This window comes from Notolepis coatsorum, assembly GCF_963971535.1.
Source record: "Notolepis coatsorum genome assembly, chromosome: 16".
NCBI classification, from domain to species: domain Eukaryota; kingdom Metazoa; phylum Chordata; class Actinopteri; order Aulopiformes; family Paralepididae; genus Notolepis; species Notolepis coatsorum.
The window spans coordinates 11,596,595-11,613,287 of record NC_140180.1 but is presented as its reverse complement, the minus strand read 5'-3'; the positions used below and the strand labels follow the sequence as shown (position 1 = coordinate 11,613,287).

Genomic DNA, 16,693 nt, shown 5'->3' with positions numbered 1-16,693 from the left:
GTAGCAGTACTGACTATCTGTATGTCATGTATGTCATATGTCCTGATGAATTGAAAATGGGGGACCCTGATGTAAACAAGACGAAAGTCTTTCTCTAGTCTGCATCCCCTTAACAATTGTGTGTATTGAGCTGTACTGTATTGTACCCATTCTGCAATCTGTTAATAAAGTTTTCAATCAATCAATCAGCAGCCGATGATCGCAGTGTTCTTGCTGGCCTGTAATTTATTAGAGTGTTGGCGATGTAGCTAGGTCCCAGCCATTTAGAGCTTTGTATGTAAGGAGAAGGACCTTGAGGTCAATTCTAAATGTTACAGGAAGCCAGTGTAGAGCAGCTAAGACTGGACTAATGTGCTCTCTCCTTTTGGTTCTAGTTAGCAGTTGGGCTGCAGAGTTTTGGATTAGCTGAAGCCTCTCTGTGGTTTTCTTACGGAGACCTGTGAAAAGTGTACTACAGTAGTCTAACCGGCTAGATATGAATTAGCTTCTCAGCATCGTTTTGATTAATAAATGGTTATACTTTTGCTATATTTCTGAGATGGAAGAACAATGTTTTGGTCACTTTGTTAATATGATAATTGAAGTTCAGTTCTGAATCTATGATAACGCAGAGACTTGTGACATCAAATTTGATCCAAGGGGTTAGTCCTCCCAGGTTCTTTATTAACGTTTCTTTTTTTGTTTTGGGGGCGATAATTAGAATTTCAGTTTTGTTCTCGTTTAGTGTCAGGAAGTTCTTACTCATCCTGCACTTTCCTGTGACAAAATGGCATCCAATGTAATAAAAAAAAGTCAACCAACAAACTAGATTCTTGTACCGGATCTCCTCTTTGGTAAACAACTGGCAGGAGCACTCATTCAAGGGTACTACGACTATGCTTGCACCTCATGGTACCAAAGCACCTCAAAGGCCCTAAAAACATGATTACAAACATCACAAAACAAACTGGTCAGACTACTACTTGACCTTACTCCTAGAACCCACCTCACCCCTGCCCACTTTGACTACCTAGGATGGCTTACAGTAGACGACAGAGTACAGCAACTTGCAATGGGCCTGGTCTACAAGATACACTACACCACACAGGTACCCATGTACATGTTGAAATACTTCCCAAAGGTCAGTCAATACCATGCCCACAACACCAGAGGGAGTTCCACAAATCATGTGCAACCCAGATTCGGCACAAACAAGGGACTAAACACATTTAGCAATTATGCCACAATGTGGAACGCCCTACCCACAGCCGTAAAAAGATGTGAATCCCTACCCACATTCAAAATCACTCTTAACACTTTCAATGCCAACGACGAGATACCTCGTTTATTCATGCCGACCGTTCATTGCCAACGACGAGAGATCTCGTTTTTTTTTTATTAGCGATTTGAATTAATATTTCATCAATCTAGCCTCACGTTAGTGCTGCAAACTCTCTGAGCTCCATTGGGAAAATACCGCCCCCTATCGTCTCTCCCTGTGGTACTGCACCCCTTTGGATTTTTATTTATTTATCCAGGAATGTCCCATTGAGATACAAGATCTCTTCTTCCAGGGAGTCCTGAATGGATTGAATGAAACACATGGGGGGGTGGAAATCCTGCTTCCTTATTTTACTTCTCGGGCAAGTCACCCGAGAGGATCGGATTCATTGCCGAGCCCCAGAACAGCGTGGATTATGTATTTCCAGCACCCAACACTGAATCAATAAACGCGATCGATATTTGGAATGGCGATCAGGAATTGGAATAATCTTTTTGGAGAACATCTGATCTGAGATAAGGAATCTATTTGATCAGTCTTAGGATAATCAGAGCTTTTTTCACAGAGATATCAACGTGTGCCCTATGTGTGTGTGCAGGGAACAAAATAAGTACCCGCCAACCGCGGGCAGATTTAAGGTTTGGCGACTAAAATGAGGTCTGCCCGCCACCTGGCGTGTAGTTCATATCGATACTCTTATTTTGAAAATCCTGTGCAGGTCTCATTTCCGCCCCAAGCGCAGCTCCAGTCATAATATCTATAGCTCCGTCAGCTAGAAACGTTCGGTTCATATGATACTCTTATTTTGAAAAAACCCATGGCAAGTCCGCGAGTCATATCCGCCCCAGTCCGTGCTTCTGCTCTCATTAAAGCCGAGCAGCGCTACACAGCAGTGCGGCTATTTTGCGATCCGAAATAAGTCTGTGGTGTTTTTTTTCTTCTCACAACTGGTCAAATGCATCTAACACGCTTTGCATCGTCGCCATTCCTTTATGCCCACATCGCCCGAAATGAACGTTACGTTAGCGTAAGCTAACAAGCTAATCCTGATCAGAGGCAGAGCCAGAGAACAGCAGTGTGGACTGGGGAAAGGGTGTGTGTGTGTGCGTTTGGAAAGACGATGAAGTCAGTCAGGAGTATATTATAGTAAACTGAGGATTACTGAGGATGGACAGATAATGTTGATATTCAAATATAAAAAAGTTTCGAGAGGAGTGGAAGTTTGAAGACAGACTAGACTACAATATGATGCAGGGGTGGTGAGTTGAAACAGTGTGAATGAATGAAAACTTTATTTAACAGATTGCGGATGCAGACCAGAGAAAGACTTTCGTCTTGTTTACATCAGGGTCCCCCATTGTGTGTGTGTGTCCCAACCAACCCCACTTCTATGTTTCAATAAATTATTTGCATTTAAAACTATTAACGCTGACTCATTCCTTCAGTCCACTCAAAATTATGCTAATATTCCTTATGTTGTTTATGATATTAATTGAAAATAGCATATGAGAGTATTATAGTAATAATAACACATGGCGATATAGTAAAAAGCTATTTATAATTTTTGGCTGGTAAAAAATCTGCCTGGTTGGTAGTTTTTAAAATCAAATTTTAAGTCAAAAAGTTAAGTTTGTTCCCTGTGTGTGTGTGTGCTGATCAGGAAATGAGATAATCTATTTTTCAGCTCGCTTCTATAGCGTGCATAAGTACACATATACTATCGATAATCTAGGGCTGACACCTATTAGGGGGCTTTCTCACTCAACATCGGGGTCGAATCAGCTCCGTGCCGTCCTCATTCCTCATTCCGTGCCGAACTCCCCCCCCCCCCCCCCTCTAGTTTGTGTACACACTTCAGTCTTGGTGCGCTCTGGGTTTTGTTTACGGTTTGCGTTTTGAGCTTGTAAGCTTGCCGTAGTCGATGATGTCACGCTCGAAATGTAAACACAGGAAGTGTTAACATGGAGACTGGATTCTGATATAAAGAAACAAATAACTAATAAATATGAAGTTATATTTGAACCTCTGTTGTCAAGCCTTGTCAATATAACCCACCCCCCTTTTCTCACGAATGGAACTCTGTTGTAGAGTCCGCTTTTGATCGTTTTGCAGGGTTAACAATAACGCTAAGCTAACGGCTAACGCTAGTTAGCTTAGCCTTTTACTAGTAACATTGCTCGCATCGATTATATTGAATGTCGTTGATCTACTGGTCGACCATGGCCGACTGGTTGGGCACCACTGGTCTAATAGAAATAAATGCATTCGAACAAGAAAGTATAGTATACAGCAATGGCTAACGGCTAACGCTAGTTAGCTAGCCTGTTCAGAAGCTAACATTATCCCATCGCTTGTGGCAATTATATTGCATGTCATTGATCTACTGGTCGACCACGGCCGACTGGTTGGGCACCACTGGTCTAATAGAAATAAATGCATTCGAACAATGTATAGACATAGCAATGGCAAACAAAATTGCCAGGCCTAACCGCCCCCACTAGTGCGCACCTGAGACCACCTATTTCAGCGGTGCAGGTTCAGCGCCCCCGGGGACGAATCAGCGGGGGGCGGGGACGGGGGACAGCGTTCTCACTCAGACAGACACACCCTTTTCTGATGCGAGCCGGGTCTGATTCGACACAGAGCAGTGAGTGAGAAAGGGCCCTTAGTCGACTAATCGGTCGAAAGGAGCCGTAGTCGACTGCCAACCTCTTAGTCAGAAAAAATAAATACATATATTTTTTTAAATCATTCTTTCCAAAAGAAGAGGCCTAGAAGCGTGGCTAACGCTAATGGCACGCATACCAGAGGCTAACTGCCTACAAAAACAGGCAGAGGCACTGAAAGAGGATTTCACCCGTCTAATGAACACACTAGACCAGAAAAATATCAAGATGTATCCATCAGTGGACCAATTGCATGCTTTTGCAGAGGACAAGAAGCCTTCAGTCGACTCCTTCAGACATTAAGCACCCCCCACAGCCCAAATGGAATGATAAAAAAAATAAAAATATTATACTTTTTTTTTTCGACCAATAGTTGACTAATGGCAAATTTTGGCCAATCATAGTCGACCATCCCTACGATAATCTAGCGTTTATTTGAAAACGATTCATAAATAGGTCGAAAAATGACGTTTTTTGTGTATTCCAGAATATTCCAGTAAGAATCTTCACAGAATCTTTATATTTTCCTGAAACTTAAAAAAAACGAGCATTTTTCAAAATGGTATAAAACGGAAATGAACCGATTAAAAAAATCCATTTCGACAATGTTGACTGCAAACAAGTCATTGATAAGCGACGGCCAGATTAGACACATAGCCATAATTTAAGACATAGTTTATGCGTTTGCAAATATGAGAGCTCTATCATTGAAGTGGGTGGTGGCATTCAAGGGGGGTAAGGCGCACCGCATGGCTGGCAATGAAAGTGTTAAAGAGCACCTACGGGAGGCTGCAATTCGAAACTGGCCACCGTAAATGTCCAAACCACCCCACCCCTTCCTAATACAGTCTCCTCCCCACTGTATGAATCTTTTCTCCCACCCCCTCCTAATGTAGTCTCCTCCCCATCATATGTATATTATATTGTTAGGATCTATGGGTAACAGTACTGTATATTTGCATATCGTATGTCACAAATGTAACAGTACTATATACCTGTATGTCATGTATGTCCCTATGCCATAAATGTCATGTCATGTATGTCATGTCACTATGAATTGAAAATGGGGGACCCTGATGTAAACAAGACAAACGTCTTTCTGTGGTCTGCATCCCCTTAACAAGTGTGTATTGAGCCGTACTGTATTGTACCCATTCTGCAATCTGTTAAATAAAGTTTTCATTCATTCATTTATTGCCAATAAGCAGTCTGTAATGGAGTTAATAGCTGGTTCAGCAGATATGTACAGTTGTGCATCATCCGCATTGCTATGGAAACCTACATTATGTTCTCTGATGATATCACCCAGCGGTAACATGTAAAGGGAGAAGAGTAAAGGACCTAAGCAACTCCCTTGTGCAACTCCATAGTTGTTGTCATATATCTCAGACATGTGGCCTCCTAGTTTAACATAGAATTTCCTCCCTCTGATGTATGTTTTAAACCAGCTTAGCACATGTTCTGAGAAACGACAAGGTTTTCAAGATGATCAATTACAATATCGTGATCGATTGTATCGAATGCTGCACTGAGATCTAGCAGGATAAGGATGGAGACCTTATTCTCATCAGAGTTTAGACTGAGGTCACTGATTATTTTGGTGAGGGCAGTTTCAGTGCTACATTTTCTGAATCCAGTTTGAAATCCTTCTAGGATGTTGTTTTCGTCAAGAAAGGAATTAATTTGAACTGAAACTATCTTTTCAAGTACTTTACTAATGAATGGTAAGTTAGATATTGGTTGATAGTTTGCCACTACATTACTATCCAAGTTAGGTTTTTTTTAGTAATGGCTTTACAAGTGCTGTTTTAAAGGCATCTGGGAAAATACCAGTTCTAAGGAAAGTGTTGATATCTAGCACAGGGCTTGAAACACTATTAAACACCCATTTGATGACATTTTATCAACAGTTATGCTTGTATGCTGAGCAACATAGCATAATGCAACTCATGTTTCATAACATGGTTTACAACAATTAACATATAAACACATCAGCTTATAATGTGAGATTCCCATGTTTTGGATTGTATTGGAGCCTGGTGAGACAATGCAGTACAGTGCCGTTTCTCAGTCAAAGCCTGATTAACCATCATAAGTGTTTAAAATAGGGATGCACCGATCCGACTTTTTCAGTTAGATACCTGGACTTTGGGTACAGATCCGATCCAATTAATAAACTGTATGCCTCACTGTGTGGAAGAGACTGGGATCATTCTTTTGTGCAAAGCAACATCAGGTTCGAGTTAAAACATTACTTTCCTAACTTAGTGAAACAAAATGTTGTCATCTAATACAATTAATTGAAAAGCATTAAAAAAAAATCAACCTGCTCTAGCTATTTTTGTCATATTGGGGCCATATCAGTGGATCCCTAGTTTAAATATGTGGATGTCTTAATCGTCTACAATGTTATAGTATTGTTGTGGCCAATCCACATCAAAGCACTTCAGTAAAGTCAAGTGTTCATTTAGCAATCCCCTTGGGGGAAATTCAGACCCATTTCATCCGCTTGCACTGGAATGAGACCAAACGCTTGTGACCAGGCCACACAGGGTCCCGACTTATACAATAGAACAGACTATTATTCACCATTAGGGTGATAGGGCTGCTTCTCATGAGAGTTGGTCAATATTGAGATCACCCATTTAACATCATGCCTTTATTTAACTTAAGACACAAAGTTGACCTGGCTCAAAAACATGTCATCACAAATTAAAATAATTTGCCAATTGCCCAGCCTTAGGGGTTAGTAGTACACAAGCTATGAGACCCAATTAGTTAAACTGGGAATCATGTCTGCCCAGTCCAGCCAGTTGCCATAAAATATTCCTACCCATGTTGAGCACTCCACTTGCATGTTATGGTGCTCAATGTCATTAGACACCAACATTTTCTTTGTACATTATCCCAAAAATCAATACTTGAATGACCTGAAAGACATGCCAGTTTGTTTTTATTAAATTTGAACTTTATGTTCAGCAATAACTTGTGTAATGCCTGTGCTCTGCTCTCCAACCAGCACTACATTGAGACCTCTTGGATAACTGATGAGGGGGGGGGGGGCCAATGTGTCAAACAGGAATTAAACTGGTTTCTGTTGGCCCTATAATGAAAGTTACCTAGGAGCCAATACAGTGCATTATCATTTTCATATCATTGTTTGGACAAATTACAAGAGAAGATTTTTGTATAAAAATATTTATTTTGAATTAAAAAAAGCATAAGTCATCAACTTCCCATTTCAGATGGCTCCTCTCCTACAAGAGAACAGAAGGGGTCGTTTTTTTTAACCACTGCCCACGTAGGATAGAAAACATGACTTGCAATCCGGGCTTTCTACATTAACAGTTATCGCTCTAACCTCCAGACAACGCAATAGACTGCAAATGTTCATCATAACCTGGACAAACTGTTGGAGAAGTATTTCAGTTATGAACCAGCCATGGTTCAGATTTTTTTTTCATATCATATACATCATGGCCATCTGCAATAATGTGCTCTAGAAATGTAAATCATTATGCATATAAATGAACATGGCCCAGCCATGGGTTTCCAAAAAGCACCCATTGGATCTTTGCTCACGTCAAGAGAAACATTGGTTTTTACACCGAGATGCCTTCGTCTAGGTTTGACAAAGTGAATGCACAAATGCTTCTGTGAAACCCAGTCCTGTGCGATTAAGCCCTCGAAATTAAATCTGGATCGCCGTCCACATCCCAGACCTAGAAAAATTGCTTTTGAAACATAATATATATATAAAAATATTTGACTGTGACAAGAGGCCAATATAAATTCATTACAACTTTAACCTAGGAGAAAGATAGTTAGTCGACAGGTAGCTAGTATGCACAATTTATTTTACACTGGTCCTTGGAAACATCTGGTATGATGGGCAGTATATTGTTTGACTGCTGGTTTGTGCTGCAATACCCCAGGCTGTTTTAGGAAAAGATACATTGACAGCGTGTTTAATAGTCTTCAGATACAACATTATACCTTTTACACTGCTTATTTTTATATTTACCACAAATGTTTTGCCTATATTTATGTCCCATCTACTACTACCCTGCCCATACCACAATTCTGCTATTATTACCCCAACAGGATCAATAAAGGAATATTGTATAGAAAAATAGTCATTACAGACCACCACTTTTGACAGCTGGTCGGCAGGTCTCAAGTGGCATTGGGGATATTTACAAATCTGAAATATGGCCTATACAATTTCCCCAATAGGGGGGGGGGGGAAAGAAGAGATCAATAAAGGAATCCATTTCACATCTATACAAGATATACCTACATTTGCCCCATCTCACCTGTTGAAGTAAACACCATCCGCACAACCTCTACATTTTGTTTTGTATTTGAACATAGTTAGAATGGAAAAGCATACATAAAAAGTTAACCAACTAATATATTGAAATTAAGGACTTTGTGTAGCATCATCATCTGCTTTAGCGTTTAAAATGGAACCAGTCATCTATGGAACCAAATGTTCCAATGTGTCAAGTGTGTGATGATATCAATAACATAGTCAATACATTTTCTTTATGAAATGCACAGTGGGTACAAAATGCCAGTTTAGTATTTACCCCATGATTAATTTATTTCCTCACCTTTAAAAAGACTCATCCTTCGCACTACATTTGGGTTTAGGCAACAGGGATGCAACTCATTACCATTTACAAGCCCCTCCCCCATTTATTGATGCTCAAATCACAACTGTTGCCTTCTTCAAACTGTTTGAGTGAGGAAGGAAACAGTTGTGATTGGAGGACCAAGAAAAAAGGGCGGGGATTGAGATTGTTGTATACTGGAAGGGATACAAATAAACTCACATTTAATGCTTTAGGTGAGAAATTATTAAGTGAATTAAAGTTCACTTAATATCTTACTTACTAAAGACACTTTGAGTTGCATTTGCATTACAAACATTAGACAAGTGTCTGTTAGTAGTTACATGTGCCATTTATGCATGAGCATTCAGACACGGCATTAAAAACGTTTCGCCATCACACCGAACAAACGGGTGAATCCTTCCTGGAATCTGACATCACCTGAGGAGGAGGGTGTGGGCTTATGACCACCTCTCTGGTCACCCCGGACGGCATGGAGACACACACCCGTCCTTAGCGGGGTGATGCCCTGGCACCCAGGTTACCGTAGCAACCTGGAGGAGAAACAGGAAGAAGGAACAGAATGAGACACTGGGCAGGTGAAATTTGCCTGGAGGGAGACGCCAATGTACCGTTCCAGTATTTCACTTACAATGAAGGAACAGACGTTGGGTATCCCTCCACCCCTTTTAACTAAAGATCAAGGACCGAATTGAGCACAACCACCCCCCTTTTTGTTTAAATATTAGCTAGATATCGAGACGCATTGAAAAATCTATGAATGAGCAACTATAAGTAAAAGCAAGACTTTTGTAAAGATAAAATGTCACAGTACACTTGTGTACCATCACAAAATAATTAAATGCCATACATGGTTGACCAACACATAGTGAAGACAGGTTGATTTACATACCTAGTTTGCTGGATGTGGATATCCTAAAGAGATATTTCAGACTCCTATCACAATCGACCCCAGGTAACTCAACAGGGTCCTGTAGTGTAGCCTACAAACAAACTGCTACGGCTATTTTGGCTGGGATAGCCTACTGGGATAAGAGTAAGAACACCTAAATGTAGGAATAATCAAAGATAATGAGCAGGCCTCAAAGTCCACAATATGTAAATATGTTCAAAAAAGCCAAGGGTTATTAAGAGATGTACAAAAGGACTAGAAACCACAATTACTTTGATTAAAAAAACAAGGCAAACCCTCCAAAGCCTACATGCATTGGCTGTGGGTAGACTACATCCGGTTCTGTAACCATTTCACCCACCTGAGAAAGGGGTTAAACAAGGGTAAGGATGCCAACTAGAGAAGATGAGGAGTCATAAATCACTTTAAAGACCTGTGGGAACAACTGAAGGCAACCTGGTTAAATGAGTAAAATAACTAAGTAATAACTAAGTTTGAATAACGTTTTATTTAAAATGAACATACATATGCATACCAAAATGCTTTTGAACAATTGTAAGTTTTGATCTTCAGACATTAAGTATACAATACATGAGATTGCTGTAAGTAAATGAAAAAATGAACAATATTTAGGCTGATGAAGACACTACGTCTACTTGTGGTGGGGGGAGGGGAAATTACTGACGTTGATTTGTACATAACACGTGGGAAGGAACAAGGGAACTGCTTTAATCCCGCAGCATCTCTCCCGCCTTTACTAAAGACCTATGGATACTTATACAAACGTAATCAGTGAAGACATAGCTAAGATAGAAATTGAAATCCATAGCACATGCGTTCCTCATCCCCATAAAAGTAAAACACATCAATCTTATTTAAGGAAAAAAATGTCTTTACTACTTGCTTAAAATGCAAAAGGGAAAAATAATCATATATATATAAAGAGAGAATAGTTTCGAACAAAAACAATCCTACATGGACTAGTTTCAAACAAAACAAAAAAAACGAGAATGTACGCAAATAAAAAGCAGATTCAACTCTTAATACAAACGACAGCTACACGCCTCTTCCAACTCTCGCGGGAACATAAAAAAGGATTCACTGAACTCTGCATTTCGAAGGTGTCCTAGAGAAGTACGGTGTCCTAGAAGTACGGCAACAGCTGCTCGTGCAAATCAGGTTTTCTGGGAAGTGCTCTTCCTACCTGTTTGGGTTTTTTCTTGAGAGGTCTTCGTTAGGGGGGTTCACAGTGTCTGCATTTGTATGGCAGATGCCCCCATCATTATTGAATTTTTTAGTCGTCCGAATGTGGCGGTATGGCTGCGGGGTGTACGGCGGAGATTCTTCTCTTTTTTTGCGAATAGTCTGTCGTGGTGGCCATTTTGATTTTAGTAACCGCCGCTGTAGCCGCCGCCTCTCTGGTAGCCGCCGCCTCCGCCGCCCCGGGTGTAGGGCGCGGCGCTCCTCTGCGCGCCGTAACCACTGCTAGGCGCGGCGCTCTTCATGGGGCCGTAGCCGCTAGGCTGCGCGCCGTAACCGCTGCCAAAGTCACTGCCGCTGTAGCCGTTTCCGCCGCCATAGCTTGCCGCCATCTGCTCGCCACCGTAGCCGCCGCCGCCTCCGTAGCTCGCGCCTCCTCCGTATCCACCGCCACCACCGTAGCTCGCGGCTCCGCCGTATCCTCCGTAGCTCGCGGCTCCGCCGTATCCTCCTCCGCCACCGTACCCGCCGCCGCCACCGTACCCGCCTTCATAGCTGTTGTAGCCTCCTCTGCCGCCGCCGAAGCCATTTTGATTCCCTCGCATGCCCCTCATCCCTCCTCCTCCTCCCCTTCCCCCCCTCATCATCATGCCGCCGCCGCGACCCGACGCCTGCATCTCCTGCTTGGTGAGGGCCTTCTTCACCTCCACCTTGTGGCCCTTGATGGTGTGGTACTTCACCACCACAGACTTATCGGCGGAGTCGTTGTCGGTGAAGTGGACGAAGCCGAAGCCCCGCTTCCTCATGCTCTCCTTCTCGGAGATCACCTCGCTCTTCTCGATCTCGCCGAACTGCGCGAAATACTCAGTGAGGTCCTCCTCCTCGATGTCGTCCTTCAAGCCGCCGACGAATATCTTCTTCACCTTGGCGAGCGCCTCGGGCTTGTTGGCGTCCTCGCGCGCCACGGCCCGTTTCAGCTCCACGGTGGTGCCGTCGACGACATGCGGCCTGGCCGCCATTGCCGCGTCGGCCTCGTCGCCCGAGGTGTAGGTGACGAAGCCGAAGCAGCGGGACCTCTGCAGCTGCTTGTTCACGACGACCACGCAGTCGATTAAGCTACCGAATTGCTCGAAATGTTTGCGCAGGCCGTCGTCGTCCGTGTCGACGTTCAGTCCACCGACGAACAGTTTACAAAGTTGGTCTGCCATTTTCTTTTTTTTTCTTCTCCTCTCTAAAGTCTCTAGTTGACCGTGAAGCGACAGTTGAGTCAGTTAGTGTGAAGGTGGTGGGGGAGGGTAACGCGGCTTGTATTTATACCAGACCTTCCCCCGTGACGTCACAAACATGGCGTTCAAATAGTCAACGCCCCTTTTCCGGTTGCGCAGAGTAGCTACATAATAACCTTGCTACAAATAGTCATTCTCGAAGACACTCTGACGTCACGAGACCGCCGCCATCTTGGTATTGGGGAAACAAACGGATTTCTACGGTCAAACGTATGCGTTGAGCTCCGTTTTTATTACATATTTTATCACATTCTTGTTCATTTCATAACCTTTTCATTGTAGTGATTGTAATGGTACATAATTCACCCACGGAACTATTGTCAGGAACATTGGTCCACCCGAACATTCTGGAACATTTGTCATGATGTCATATGACATCCCCACAAATGTTCTAGAATGTTTAATGTTCTAGAACGTTCGGCTATGACATCACCACAAATGTTCCAGAATGTTCGATGTTCTAGAATGTTCGGCTATGACATCACCACAAATGTTTTAAGAATTGTTGATGTTCTAGAATGTTCGGCTAGAACATCGAACATTCTGGAACATTTGTGGTGATGTCATAGCCAAACGTTCTAGAACATGGGTGATGTCACCTTATGATGTCATGACCTATGTTCTAGAACATTTGTGTATGTATATTATGTATTCGGCTATTCTCTCATGTATTCCGTCTCCGACTCTCATCTCTCGGCACTACATCATATAATTTGTTTTGAAAATATTGAGACCAACATGGCATTTCACTATTTCGAAAGCCTTTCTGGTGATTCTAATTAAGTGCATGTTCCCCCATAGACATGCACTTAGACAGAAAGTTAAACAGACAGGAAGTTGACTTCGAGAATAGTCATTCATCACATTGTGTTTTTTTCAGTGGCTTCTTATCTTATCTTGGTATACACAAAAAAAACGAATTTTAATTCTATTCTATTCTATTTAAATTCGAACAGAAACCCACTGATCTCCACTATGAATTGAAAATGGGGGACCCTTGATGATGTAAACAAGACACGTCTTTCTCTGGTCTGCATCCCCTTAACAATTGTGTGTATTGAGCCATACTGTATTGTACCCATTCTGCAATCTGTTAATAAAGTTTTCATTCATTCATTCATTCATTCATTCATTCATTCATTCATCCATTCATCCATTCACTGCAGTATCTTGCTTGATACCACAAAGAGCAGTGAATTTGTGTTATAATTTAAATTCTATTTTATTATTTAACTATCTAGATAAGAAGCCACTGTTAAAAACACGATAATTTGTCGAGCTGTGACATTTATCTCTTGTCAGGTTGTGTTCATGATCTTGTCTTTTTCTTCCCTCCCTTTTTATTATTAGTCAAGTAATCATTTAACTGCAAACGATTACAAATTAATAACGTAAGTCATCTTATCCCTGGATGGAGATGAGTCATGAGTCACTGATTGGGTTTATAACTAAGTCTGTACTGTCCTCTCAAATGCCCTGGGCTACCATCCATGAAGTTAGGTTCCCCACTTAAATCGTTTTGTTTTATTTCAAACTCTACTTGCATGTACAATACTACTGTATATTTATTCTTACTGTATAGTATATATTATATCTATCCACATCTGTCTGTACATTAGGGTTGGGTACCATTCACATTTGAACCAATACCAGTTCCTAGAATTCGGTATCGGTACCGTTTGTCGGTACTCAACTCTCTCTGAAAAAACATTTAATTTCCGTTATAAAACAATACATCCAAACTTCTCAATTTTAACATTGTTATTTATTTTAGAAAATGTTGTTATTTACTGTTGTAACACACCTCACAAAATAAATAGCATGATCATGTATTATGTTTGTAAATGTTTAAATATCAACATTATGTGGCCATCCTCAGTAAATTATCAAACTCCTCTGACCTTGTCTGCTATTCCAAAGACCCAAGAGATGGGACAGTAATATACAGTATATATTTGTGGGAAAAGGCTCCCTCTTGTCTATTATATTACACTCTTATACTAAACATGTAAAGGTAAAATTTGGTACTGATTGATCTAGTGTGAATTGGTACTTGCGTAGTTTCAGTACCCAACCCTACTGTACATACCTGCATATAATCATTTTTACATATCTGTAGATACTATATCTATATCTGTATACACATCGCTTACCTACTCTTAGTTACACTGCTGGCCAGTATGACTTACTACCATAGTGTCTTTATACCTGTATCACTGTACATATTAATAGTAATACTACAACTCTGTACATACATCTGATTAGCACTATTACTCAGTAGTACTGATTTTTTATATATGTTATGCCCGGTTTGATCACCTGTACATTGTATATTACTATTGCACTTTACTGTTACATTTGCACTCTGGTTGGATGCCAAACCTCTTTTCATTGTACTGTACTTGTGCTGACAACACAATTGAATCTAATGATGAGCTACCAGGTTATCGCTTCACTGGTATGGAGTAAATTCAAATATTTACCATGGTACTACCAAGGGCCGTACTGTATTGTACCCATTCTGCAATCTGTTAAATAAAGTTTTTCATTCATTCAAGGCATGCACTGTATGTATCACAACTTTTGCACTTAAATGATACCATGGTATAATCCAATCCAAACCACGATACCAATGGTGATTAGTGATTACTCACAGTAATCAGGCAATTATAATTAGGGGAGTTCACTTTGGAATGGATGTGCAAAAGAGAAAAGAAAACTGACAAGATTAAAAGGTCCCAGAAGAAGTAAAAAGATTAAATCAAGAATTGAGATTGTAAAAAATAAAAACGTCTTAAGTGTTGTTATCCCCCCAAGTGAGGATTTTATAAAGAAAGCAAATAAGGAAGGAGTAAAACTAATCTGGGGTACAAACAGAGAACTGCTTGCTTGAACAAACGAAAAGGCATGTATCACCATGGTACAACGTTTGCACTTGAATAATACTGTACCTTGGTATAATCCTATTTAAACCACGATACCAGTCGTGACCAGGATTAGCAGGATACTTTACTCACAGATGATGTTGTAGAAGATAATATCCGTTCTCAGAATAGTGTAAAGTTAATGGGGCCACTGTACAAAGTACTTAAAGGTAGAATCTGTAATGCATGTCAAACAACGACCTCTAGGCGAAAAGAGCCCAGCTTGTTGTTGCATTTTGTTTTTGTTTTGGTCTGATGCATGGGTTGGAGATGAGTGGAGGGGTCACTATTGCCGGCCTGTCTGGAGAAATTCACAGTATAATAAGAAGATAAGATATTCTTATATTGATCCCCTTGGGGAAATTCAGGCATCATAGCAGCATGGGGAGGTACAGGTACATGTGATAGTATAGTAGAAGACATGATACAGGTCATACAATTATAGTACAGTGGAGAAGTAAAAAAAATTAAATAAAAATAGGCAGTGTAAACAATATAACAATATAATTAACTCTGAGTATGCACATATGGGCAAGTAGGCAGTGTAAATAAGGTGCAGATGAGGGTATGTATTCCCTCTCAGTTATATTCGCCTTACAATAAATATAGTTACAATATATATATAATCTAATAGTCTAATATCTAATCTAATATATATATATATATATATGCTATGATTGAGTATATACAGTATACACAGGTGCAGTATGCAAAAGGTATGTATGCCGTGATATACTTCATAATGTTATACATACATACACATAACTTACTATATAGCTATATACCGGTATATATTATATGATATACATATTATAGCTGTGTAGTAACTTATTATAATGCGACTTATTATATAACTTATTATAGTTATATAATTATTATATTTATTATATAACTTTATTATTATGTAACTTATTATAATGCGTTAACTGTCTGTAGTGTGGTAGTAAAGGGTTAACCTTCTGTAGTGTGCTAGTGAAAGGGTTCACCCTTTGTCATGTGGCAGTGAAAGGGTTAACCTTCTGTATTGTCGCAGTGAAAGGGTTAACCATTTGGTAGTGCGGCAGTGAAAGGGTTAAACATATTCCAAAACAAACGTCTTTGCTTTGAGTCAACTGTGGAGGAGACTTCAGGGTATATTTGAGGCCTTGTACAGGCTCAAGAGGGGCCCCCATTACTCTACATTAGTTTTGTGGCCAACTAGCCAGACCTGTGGGTATAAAATCAAACTTTATTTATATAACACCTTTCATGCAATATTGCAACGAGGAACAGCATGGATTGTGATGAGAAAAGACTCTTTATCAATCGATAACATCATTGGTGAGTAAGGCTGATCCTAGATCAGATAGGCTTATAAGTATGATAAATATGGGCCCTGGTCTTTAATACGGGGCCAACAGATTTGAGATCTGAAACTTAAACTACTTACAAGACTGATGACAAAGTGATCAAGTCTTGTAATTTTCAATGGTACATTTTCAGAATTTCAGGCTTTTTTGGATAAAGAAAGTGTCAATAATTTGCGATTCGTCCATTTCGCCGGTCTATGGTCAGGTATGATAAATATGGGCCCTGGACTTTAGGCCCAACAGATCTGAAACTTAAACTACTGCAATATCCCCAAGTGACCCCCTGGCTGGCCCCCATCTGAAAACAAATTCATACCTATAAAACTGAGAAGGAGCCAATATTATGGAACTTGTAGTAGTGACATGCAATATATATTTGTATCACTTTATTTTCAATTATTTTCACAGATCATGCATCTAAACGTATCTCCTGAGGCTTTCATTGTGGAACACATGCTCCTTGGGAGGGAGGGGGGGG

The 16,693-nt window shown here is 40.6% G+C and overlaps 1 protein-coding gene across 1 annotated transcript; it reads right to left on the bottom strand.

Moving 5' to 3' along the window:
* Positions 1-9,945: 9,945 nt before the first annotated feature.
* LOC311243322 (heterogeneous nuclear ribonucleoprotein A0-like) lies at positions 9,946-11,927 on the bottom strand. The gene has a single exon (XM_084332502.1). The coding sequence runs from the start codon at positions 11,862-11,864 to the stop codon at positions 10,845-10,847; it is 1,020 nt and encodes a 339-aa protein (XP_084188628.1). The 5' UTR covers positions 11,865-11,927; the 3' UTR covers positions 9,946-10,844.
* Between the last annotated feature and the right edge of the window lie 4,766 nt (positions 11,928-16,693).

Excerpts from the sequence above, each read along its gene's own strand:
- LOC311243322 (XM_084332502.1), bottom strand. The coding sequence starts at position 11,864 with ATGGCAGACCAACTTTGTAAACTGTTCGTCGGTGGACTGAACGTCGAC.